The sequence below is a fragment of the Nipponia nippon genome, unplaced genomic scaffold (assembly GCF_047370975.1).
Source record: "Nipponia nippon isolate SJK-2023a ecotype South Korea unplaced genomic scaffold, ASM4737097v1 scaffold_27, whole genome shotgun sequence".
In the NCBI taxonomy this organism is placed as follows: Eukaryota; Metazoa; Chordata; class Aves; order Pelecaniformes; family Threskiornithidae; genus Nipponia; species Nipponia nippon.
Window position 1 is genome coordinate 629,359 of NW_028262344.1, and position 11,323 is coordinate 640,681.

Genomic DNA, 11,323 nt, shown 5'->3' on the forward strand with positions numbered 1-11,323 from the left:
ACTGTTTTGTGTCTCTGTAAGTGTGCTTGGGGTAGAAGCGGCCAAACTGTAGCTGCTTCTGTGACCTGAACTGCACAGAAACCCTCTGTTATACTGATGAGACTCTAGAATAAGCTTTCGTGATGACCAGTGGCTTTCCTAGACTTAATTTTATGTCAGTGGCTAGCAGAGCAAGGCTACAGTGCATCGGTTATAGCATTATGGCATATTAACCCAGACTTTGCTGTATACGAGCAGACAGACACTTGAAAAAAATTTGGAACCTCTTTCTGGCACATTTTTAAGTAGCTCCACATTTTAAAGCTCCCAGAGCTTTAAAGTCTCGGCTTCTCTGCCTCCTCCTCACATGGAGGCCATGGAAACCAATGGCAAAGAAAACTTACAGTGCAAAAACGACCAGAAAACAAGTCTCTCCACATACGCTTAGACAGGAGGTCATATGGACACCCTCGGCAAAATCCTGCTACGGTAGAACCCACTCTGCCTTCCCCCACTGACTAAAGAATCAACTCGATTCAGAGCTTCTAGGATTCACAATAACCCACTCTGACCTCAAAAGTTACACGAATACGCCCCATCTCCAAAAGTCCAATTTTCCCTTCTACCCATCCCAACGTGGAGTTTAAAGCTCTGCTGGTTTTTACACATGCAGTGATTTTCTAAACCATTTTCCTGAAAGCACGTACCAGAATAATGCATAGCAGCGTCACAGTACATAATAACAAGTATGCATTTTATTTTACACATGGGTAACACATACACAAATCGTTAGCTGTGTAATTTTCTTCACTAGGCTCTCTACTTCCTTTTATTATTTTCACTCTAAAGGGCCCTTAGGGATTTTAAGCTCAGATAAAGAATTAATCTACATTAGCTGTCTCAGCTTAGGTCTGGAGTAAGAGGGAGTGCTGTGAGCCAATGGAGGAATAAATCAGTACTAGCAGTGTAGGAGCCAAACCACTCTTGAATATGTACTACGCTCAACTTAATCCAGTGCTTGATAAAAAAAAAAAAGAAAAAACTAAAAAAAACTAGACCCGCAATTCCAGTTTCCTTGCAACATCATGAAATGTCCCCTTTTGCAGATAGACAGATGAAAAAAGAAAATAGCCTAGCCGCTCTTCTTGAAGATTCACACTTCCGTGAACTTTTATCAGGCTGCCTTGATACATTTTTTAACAACAACCATTTAAGGTTGTCTGAAAGATTACCTAGGCTGTGGTTTAGAGGAATGCCCTTGGCTTTTGTTCCCACTGCATTGCCAGCCTCCATCTACTTCCTGCCGTCAGTGAGAATGGTGCCCGCCTAACCGTGTTCAAACATAAAAAGGGAAGATAAAATAATGAAGTGTTAGCCACAGTGTAAAGCAGTTTTTAAGGCTACAGTCTGTTTCAGGTCTGGTTGATTCAAACTAAACAACATGCAATAACATGTCAGTCTTCAAATGGAACGAACAGATGCAGGAGTACCCAACTTGGAACTCACGTGCCAAAAGCAGCTTCCAAGTGCAAAAAGATGACAACACACTGCTTGTTGGGCCTGGAAGGCGGTCCTTGACTTAATGGTTCTCAACCCAGCTGCTGGAAGATCTTGCAGTTTCATTGAGCCAACCTTCCTTCAGTTGACACAGAAGAAAAGAAGCCAGTGACACCAAATTGCCATTCCTGTTTTAGTGGTACTCAGTTCTGAGCAGCCTAAAGTTGGCTCAGGGAGGAAAGGTGCAGCAACAGCTGCCAACGTTGTTATTACTACTGCGCCACAGAGAAACCTCAGATCCTGGTGCTATCAAAGCTGCACTTTTACCAGCTCTAATTTCACAAAACACATCTACCCAGCGCGTTTAATTACTTCATTCATTTACCAAGATACACATTCAACTGCTTTCACCGTGACGCAGCGACCTTCTCAACATGCACGATACAAGACAAGACAGCTCCTTTTCATCTACTGGCGAGGCTACAAGAACTAGATACCATAATGACAGGTGGCTTATAGATCTCATTAGGTTAAAGGGTGCTTGATATTATTGTAAGGTGCGTATCTTCCAAGCCCTGCAGCATTATTCTGCCTCTTTGAAATCCGAGCAGTAACATCTAGCCTGAACGATTAGTATTCTCCCAAAAATATATTAAATCATAGTCTTGTCCTTCAGAGCAATCGTTCTAACCCCGTAACACTGTTTCAACTATCATATGACCACAGAAATCGACAGTTTTGCCATTGGCTTTAGCTGAAGCAGAATCCGATTCGCATTCAGGTTAGCCTATTGGTATCACGAGAACTCAATAAACTTAAAATATTATGCATCTTCTCTGTATTATGCATTTTGGAGAGAGAGACTTGGAAGAAAATGGGCACATAAGCACTCTTTGGGTTGTCCTCTACAAAAGAAAACCAGAATGTAGGTACGAACCCCTTAACAACTGCATATACCTACCAGAGGTTTGAAATCCAGTTGTCAAAGGTAACCTCTGATTTTGAATGTTTCCATTTTTATGGCTCTTCTATGTGAAGAAACAGATGCCCATTTACAATACACATACAATTGCAACTGAATTTTACCAAGCCTGTCTGTAATCACCTTTTTTATACTCCAAGCCTGCAAATGTGCAACTTGTGTTTGGATACATTAAGTACAAGAGTAACTTTTGCAATTAATTTTCAAGCAGATTTGTAAAAGCAAAAAAACCCAAACTATCACTTGATAAATTGGACTACTCAGCTAATTCCCAACTTGAAAGCGTGTGGCACTTTCAAAAGAATTAAGTGAATTTGCCACTGGCTTTAAATTACTGTCCTAGTTCTTACTGGGCAAAACATCAAAGGAAGTAGAAAGAAAACTTGGAAATACTACTGTACAGAACTGTGAGTGTTACTATCTAATGAGTTCTGCTGTATGCATTATTGCTTCCAGAGGGAGTGAGGGTGGAGAGATGAGAGGAGGTCTAACGAGTAAAACATTTGAGCATGGAGTCCAACTGTGCCTACAGGCTAGCCTTCACCATGAAGTTCACTTGAGTTAAAACTTCAGTACTGTCTCTTGCTAGCATCACACCTACACGTATCAACGCCAAACTCAAGCTGATAGACCCACAGAGAATATAAAGCTAAGGCATCCCACTTCATCAGCTGCAAACATAACCCACCAGAATTACAGCCATAAATTTTTGTACAAGTGTTCTCGGGCCTCCAACACCTTCCCCTTTCCATCCACGTGCTCAGAAAGAGGCAGACAAGCCCTCCCACAATTTACACGAGAAGAATTCATTGCATGGCTCAACCCACTGCATTTTAAGAAACTTGGGGTATGCTGCCAAGAAACTCTTTACCTCCACTGGATAACACCTCTATGGAAACTAGCGCTTGAGCTAACTCGTGCTGGCAGGGCTAACACAAGTAGAATTTCTAATATGCATAACCATAGGGATTTCAGTTGGCCTCTGTACCTTCAGTCCTTCTCATTCAACACAGGCTTCATAACAGATTACTCTCCCAATGGATGCCTGTGGTTTCATTGATTCATGTTTGCAAAATGACACAAGCCCCATCAGAGAACTGGCACTGCATAGCGAGATACACAGTTAGTTTCACATTTCCACAGACCTTTAATTCCAAAGCGTTTTTATCTTGCCACCTATCTCAGGTAACAAGCAAATGGCAAACAGGGGAATAGTGTTGAAACGAGGAACAGGAAACTTTGGCTGGGAACTAAGGGTCTTAGTCTGGAATGAAAAAAGCCAAACAAGAATATTGATCCCTTTGCTGTCAAGAAGAATGAAGAACAAGCTACTTCCAAATTTGAAGTAAGCAGATCAGTTTTAATTAAACTGCACAAGATGCAAGGAGATGAAGAATTTGGAACCACGTACCATGCGCTGTAGCCTTCCCTTCATTTTCTAGAGCTACTTTATTCCTTTACATTAAGCTCCATCTCTCTGCAGCTTGAAGCCCCCACTACATCGTCAGAGCAATGATAATGGAAGCGCTGCAAGAATCAGGTCTCCAATATTTAAACTAGTTACTCTTACATTTAAAAAAAAAAGAGAAAAGAAAAAAGCGCTCTTTCAGAACTAATTGGCCACTATTTGCCCATGACATGGTGAAACAGCATTAGAACTTGAGAGCCGAAGTTATAAACTTTTATTATTGCAGAGGATCAAAGTACCAAGCTTCCCACGAGCAGAAAACTATTATTATCTCCATTGTATCTCAATGAACTTTTTGCCCAGATTCAGCACTTTCCAGAATGAGGTCCACTTTTATTGCAGCAACACCTCCAAAAATATTGAGAGTATAAGAAGTGGCCAAAGAATAATCTCCACAGAACAGTTACTACTTTTTTTAGACACATTCTGACAATGTGCCAGACACCTATCTGAAAGCTTCAAGAGGCTGCCAGAGCAATCCATCCTTTAAACAGTGCTCCCCCCTCTATTCCTGGGAGATCTTCCTAGGCGGTACAGTCTGTACTGTACCAAAAAGACATTTTTATCATTTAAGCAACTGGTCCAACTAGCACTCTGTAACATCTTCAGTTTTTGAAGGCAACCAGGAACTGGCCACCTAGAAAGCTGTTTAGTAATTCATATTTATGTTCCAGTTTTATTAGCACATGTTTCCTGGCAAATGCACCAAAATTCATTACAGTATTTTAGGCATTCAATCATAAGTTAAATGCATTGGACCTGAAAACATAGTCTCATTCTGGTAGCAAGGGGATAAATGCGTTTATGACTTTGAACCAAGGTAGTTTTCAGCTTGGCCACGGTTGTCTCTTTAACATGCTAGCATAAATAGGATTCCCCCCCCCACCCCAAAGCACTAATTGAAAGAAATGTCCTAAGAGTCAAGTTATATGCAAGTTAAATAGCAAAAAAAAAAAAAAGTTGACCTTCAATTAAAGGAGCTTTGGCAAGCTTGCATGCAGAAGGGGTGTACATTTTTCAACTTCTGAACGATGGGGAAAGATTGTTACACGTTTACTGCTTCTTAATCAATATGCTATTGGTTTAAGTTTTTTCAGTTCGCAAGCTTTTATTATTTTGCTTTTAATTTTCACAGGTCCTATCTGCATTTGTACTAGCAAATACAGTCCTATGCCAAAAGAAGAACCACAAGAATATGCAAGAGATTGGTGCGAAATTCAGAACTGGTCAGCACACCCAGTTCTAGCAGAAGCTGGTACTTACAGCCTCTTGATACCTCTGAACAATTAGGCCCACATCTAATCAGCAGGAGACAGCTCAGCCAAAACTCTAGAAGGCGACTAGCCGTTCTGGGTGCCTCAAGAGAGGATTCAGAGCCTCCATAAAGGGACCTGACTGTTAGTAAGATGAACTGTATGATAGTTCACAAACATCAGGACTGTTGGTGATGTTTCAAGGTGGTACCCAAGAGCTAAAGCACCCAGAAGTCACAAGACACTTCTAGAAATATTACTTTTCAATATAAGAATAAGAATTGTTACAAGTCTTGTTCATGTCAGCAACGCCTTTGAAGTCCACAGGATTAGTTTCACAGGGAACTACTCAAGCAGCAGAGTAGTAATCACCAAAAGTAAGAGAAGAAAGACTCGGGCCAGTATGGATTAACAGAAAATAGAAAGGCCTGTGGAAGAAAGAGGTAGCACAGCCAGCTTTCACAGCAAATAAACGGCAGACACAGCAGCAAAAAATGGGGAACCAAATCAGAAATAAAGTGTCATACACTACTCTGAAGATTCCAAAGTTTTTGCTGTCAATAATGCCAAGTTTTTACTTTTCCCTGTTGAAAGTTTTGTTGGTATTGCCATCACCGTGACAATTTTTAGACACAAATCATAATAAAGCAAACGGAAGGAAAAATGAGTAGTTGTAGTATGTTTCTATCAACAGAAGACAGTCACTTCTGCAGTAGGAACGGGCTCTTCCATCCTTCTAGAGCCCGCGTCAGGAACCTGTTGCACAACAGCGGACTTTAGTTTCACGTCAGAAGCATTCTGCAGGAATGGTAGGCGTAAGGCAAGCAGCAAGTTGAAACAAATACGAATTTTGCTCTAATTTGACATGATGTACTCCTATCAGTACTGTGAAACTCCTTTGATCACAGACCGTATTTCGAGACAACTTTGCAGAAGATGTATGTGGTTTGAACATGAAGTCAAGACCTGATGGCCCAGCATATCAGAAGTTATCACATATCAAGTCGTTAGTAAGAAAATCTTATTCTGCAGCACTCTCTTCCTCCCTGATCCTTTGCATTTCTGCTCGCATAAATCACAAATGTAGCTGGCAGGCACGGGTTTACATTTGAAAAATTACTGCCATTCCTAAGACATGATGCAGCTGATTGTAAGTCAACCACCACACGGTACTTTGACAAAGTAAATACTTCTTTGCAACAAGAACAGTCCTATGCTCCGGTCCCTCCAGCAGGGAAAAACATAATGGGTTTAAAAGGCCACCAATAACTATTAGGGGTAATTACCTGTCAGTTTACCAAAAAAAAAAAAAAATCATCTATTTAAAAATAAAAAAACCCAACAAAATAAAAGATGATAGATTGAAACTCAAAGGCTGCTTTTTGCCACTGTAACAAACAGTTTCTTTTGGTAATATGGCTACGGTATTTTAGCCATAGCAAGGGGCCACGCTTCTTTTGGAGCCTGATCACATCGAGCCATTCCCTTTCAAATAGCCACCCATGTATCCGCATAATTGAAGCGCAAAATGGGCATCCCTGGAATGGGATGTGAAGAGGCAGGGAAAGCTTGGGAATTAAAGCTGCCCAAAAGTTTCTCAACCTTTCCCTCCCAGCCTTCTGCCTTTAAAAACGCACCAGATCAAAACACCTTCCACAGAGTGACTGAACTGCTTTGGTTAATTAGCTTCTCTTCAACCCGACATTGTAAGCCATTTTCTAAAGAAAACATGACTCTGGTTTTACTGAGAGCCTATAAAGATTACTAAAATACAAACAATGCATTGATATACCTCACTGACCAGTGAACTTTTTGTGGGCTCATAATAACATTAAGCTATACATTTAACAATTTGGAGAGATCACAGGCAGCAAATACTGCTTAAGCTTTCACTTGTTCCTTCTAAGGAGGAGATCACAATTTGTGGCTTTCAGCGTTTTGCTGCAAGCTCCAAGTTTGTTGTTGGGTTGAAGCATTTTGTGGTTTGTGGCGTGAATGGTCCATTACGGCCTCCAACTGCAGAGGACCGGCCACGACAGTCTGCCTGGTCCTTCCCCAGTCCTACCATACGAGCTCTACGAAACAGCCACTACCCCAAAAATAAGGGTAAATTTACGTTTCAAGAGATAGTCGTACCAGTGCACCCAGGGGCAAACCACCATCTTCACCAAAACACAAACTGTTCTGGACCTCATGTCTCAGAGCTCTTTCAATAAAGTTTCAGTTAATAACTTCTTATTCTGGAAGACCAGATTTGTGGATTGGCTGAACAACAGGTGCGTACGCAGATCAAACTACCTAATTATAAACAAACACTTCACATCCTGTTAGTTCACAGTCAAGGGTGACATATAAAGCATGTGCGTACCTGAAGCATCATTACAGTCACCTGGAAACCATTCTGGCTGAAAACTCAGCCCTTTTCATTTCTGAATTGGTTTTTGAGCTGGGTCAGTTCCCTGACCCGGTTTACCACACTGCTATTGCCTGCAGGAAGGAATCAGAAAAAGGGGTCCGATTGCTTGTTCTGGTAGCGGCCTGAATTTACACCCGAATAGAATAGCTTATGATTCCACAGACTCCAGATTCTCTCATACTTGGTACTGAAACCATTAATACAGTCTTTCCCAGCCCACAAAGGACACTTACATATTAAGAACAGACAACGACTAAAGAAAGAATTGCTTTTTCAACTGAAGTGTAACACTCGAGTTGAAGTTAATGCAAGCCCATGTTACTGCCAGCAGAAAAAGAAAACAATTACATTGTCGATTCCTTACGCCCTAAGTTATTAATTTAAAATAAGCAGATAATAATGACAGTTAAAAATCGTGGGGAGTCATTCAGGTATTCTTTCCTTCAGAGCTTGCTCTCTCGACTGAAGGGAGTCTGCACAAAAGGCATTCTGCAAATGACACCTTTTTGAGAGAAGCACTTGACCAAGAAGAGGTTACTGCATTTAGTTTGGCCCTAAAACTGACCAGCTTTCAAGGAAGATGCACCAGATAGTGTCTTTCCTTCCCATATTAGAGGTGAAGCACATTGCAAGGAAGCTTTGTGAGACCCAGAAAATCCTGCTCCTTAAAGAGGCAAGATGTTGCCCATCAGATGATCAGCAGCGTTTTTGCCCCTTCACAAGGCTGAAGCTTCCACAATCCCATCTGTTACTGGGTTGAAAATTCATTGCAAGCGAGAAACTGCAACCCATTTGTCTCTCACGTATGCTTTCCTAAAAATGCTACAGTTTCCAGCCTTGCACTCTCTACTGTCTGCCATTTCAAACTCAGCCCATATGCCATCTGTATTACCCATGCTAAAGGTAGCAACCTCCAGGTTTAACCGATTGAGGACAAAACCAGAAGGCAGCAAATCAGTTTGAACCCACGATCAACAAATCTGTCTAATATAACCCAGGGCATAAACCACTCTGAACCGAAATGCAAAAATCAGACAAGTGACACTGAATCACATTGTTTACTTCTTGGAATTTCTTACTGCGTTGGTATGATCTACAGGGTTGTGTTTAAAATAAATGCAAATAGTTCTATATATTAGTTTCCAAAGCACAGATAACAAAGAGCCACAATGTGTGTTCTTTCTGAAAAGAATGAACTTGTATCGTTACACTTCACAACTATCAACTTACCCATGCTACCAGTGAATTGAGGTTGTTACCGTCTAATGGCCTGTATCATACAAATCAGTGGCATTAGCCTCGTTACAACCACCTTCGTAATTGGTGCTAACAGGCACCTCGGTCAGCGGGCAGATTAATGGCCCAAGAAGCTCACACTTGCCTCTCAATCCTCATCAACTTCTTCAAATTAAGCACAAAACCGATGAGGACTGGTACCTGAGCGCAAAGCTTGAACACAGCACAGGATGCAATTGTAGACAGGAAACCGACAAGTCTGCAAACATCAAATTGACAAAATTACGGTTCCATTAACGCCATGTATCAAACGCTGCCTGATAAAGCTAGTCACTACATAAATAGTCCTGTTTACTGCCTGTGGATTAACCCTATCAGTTCTGGTCACAAATTAAATGCAAGAGCTGAAGCTTTACAGACTCTGCGTCAGTTTGGTCCATGCGTCTGCACACAGGGGAAGTAAGTCTCTTTTTCACACAGCTGTCTGAACACACAGCAGTAAGGGGATACTTCCCACCAGCACACTTTTTGATTGGTAACCTAAGGGAAGAGGCGGTTTTCCCCTCCACCCCGCTTACTCACAAGCCAGTGCCCTTTTCTGGCAGAGGAGCTGTCATAATCAGCAGTTGGCTCAAGCCAGCACAAAAAACTCACCCCGGAAGCTAATAAAAAGGTAGCTGGAGGAGTGCCTCTGATTCATCCTACTGCCCAAGGCCATTCTTGAGGTAGAAGAGCCTCGCTCGAAAGTGTGCTTAAAAAAACCCCACCATAATCTAGCACAGCCAATCATACCAATACCATATTACTTGATTATAATACCAAAATTTTTAAATTCCTGATGCTCAGAGTAACCTCACCAAGTCATACGTACAGGCTCCCATATATAAATTGCCTGGGCTGTTACCTACACAGAAATAAGCAAAGTTCAGGGCGTACAATACTCCACACCCTCCCGGTTACCGGAGCAGAAACTAGATAAGGTTGTGCTGCGTATAACATCTGCGAAGCTTAAGCCACAGTCCTGCAAGAACTGGGCTGCCTCTCTGCAAAGCCACTTTGAAATCAAGTAGGTATCTTATTTCAAATCCACTCTGTGAAAAACTGGGCAGGATGAGGTTCTTCACCTTTAAACTCGTGGGCTGAACTTGAATGAACAATCTCACAGGAGCCGGGGCAATTAACACTTTGCAAGCATGAAATTAAAAATTTCTCTCACATCAAGAAGTCCACTGTGGAACGCAAGGGGCACAGAAGATCACTCTTCATTAAAATAAACTATCAGAAGTTGTTTGTGTCATTAGTGGTTTCCTGCCTATTGTTCTCTGCCCAATTCTCACAAGCAACCTCAAAATCGTGTGGTTTTCAAGTAGTCAAACTCTCAAGAAAAGGAGAGCTTATCAGCAACACCCTTGACTATGTTCCTCCTAGAGAAAAGTGTGCCAGCGTTCAACAATCTCCTTTTAAAGATAAAGAAGAGGACAGGGCAGAAGGTATGAGGTGTCAGTCCAGCTTCCACCATTCCTCACCCTATGTCAAAATTTCCACCCCCTGCAAAGATGTCACCCACAGTCCTGAATTTGCCCATTACAACCATCTTACGCTGTCATCACTTTTTCTATCCACATCTCCATTTCTGCTGCTATGTTAGAGCAGTCTTCACTGTAAAACATGCTGGAGAGGCAAAATTTCAAAGGTCAGCCCTAAACTTGCAGGGTTCCAGTAACCCAGAGCTCCCAGGGTGTGAACTGGACACACACCACTGCCTCCATCCTTAAGGGTTCAAAGAGTAAACACCCACTGGCTGAAACCTGAAAGTGCAAGAGAGCACAAACTGGGAAAAGAATTAAGAAAGCGTGTGGAGAAGAAACGAGCCAAGGGTGTGCAAAAGCAAAGGAATGACTCTAGACGGGGGAAGCGAATGAACGTGTGGCGCAGGGAAACCGGGGGCTCGGCAGCGGCGGAGCGGGGAAGCCGAGCGCCGTGAGCCGGCGAGGGAGAGGAGGCTCCCGGGGAGGGGAGGCAGGGCGGGGGGTGGCGCGACGGCAGGAGCGGAGGGAGGGGAGGGGAGGGGAGGGGAGGCCCGGCGAGCGGGGAAGGGGCGCGCGGGGCGGGGGTGTCCGAGCGGCCCGGGCTGGCACTCACCGACCCCGTACTTCTCCCGCTTGGTGGGGATCCAGCGGGCCATGCCGGCGGGCGGGCGGGCGGGCGGGGGCTCCCCCGCGGCTCGCCTCGCCTCGCCTCGCCTCGCCTCAGCGCGGCCGCTCGCCCGCCGCCGCCCCGCCGCGCTGCCTGGGGCCGGCCGCCCCGGGCCGCTCCGCCATGCTACGAAACTTCCCGGCAGCCGCCCAACTTTCCTGCCTCCCCCGCCGCGCCGCGCCGCGCCGCGCCGAGGAGAGGGAGGGAAGAGGGAAGAGGGAAGAGGGAGGGAGGGAGGCGGCTCTGCCCGCCCCGGCGGGGATCACCTGCTCCCGGCCCGCCCCGCCCCGGGGAGC

At 43.8% G+C, this 11,323-nt stretch overlaps 1 protein-coding gene across 3 annotated transcripts in view; it reads right to left on the minus strand.

Annotated features, from left to right (window-relative positions):
• DOCK5 (dedicator of cytokinesis 5) overlaps window positions 1-11,031 on the minus strand; it is a 97,799-nt gene extending 86,768 nt beyond the window's left edge. For all 3 annotated transcript variants that reach the window (XR_015705993.1, XR_015705994.1, XM_087763117.1), the window contains exon 1: window positions 10,974-11,031. Coding sequence is in view for 1 of the 3 variants with exons in the window: in XM_087763117.1 (XP_087619243.1) it covers window positions 10,974-11,016 (43 nt within the window). In the remaining 2 variants the exon portion in view is untranslated. The remainder of the gene's footprint in view (window positions 1-10,973) is intronic.
• Window positions 11,032-11,323: the final 292 nt, after the last annotated feature.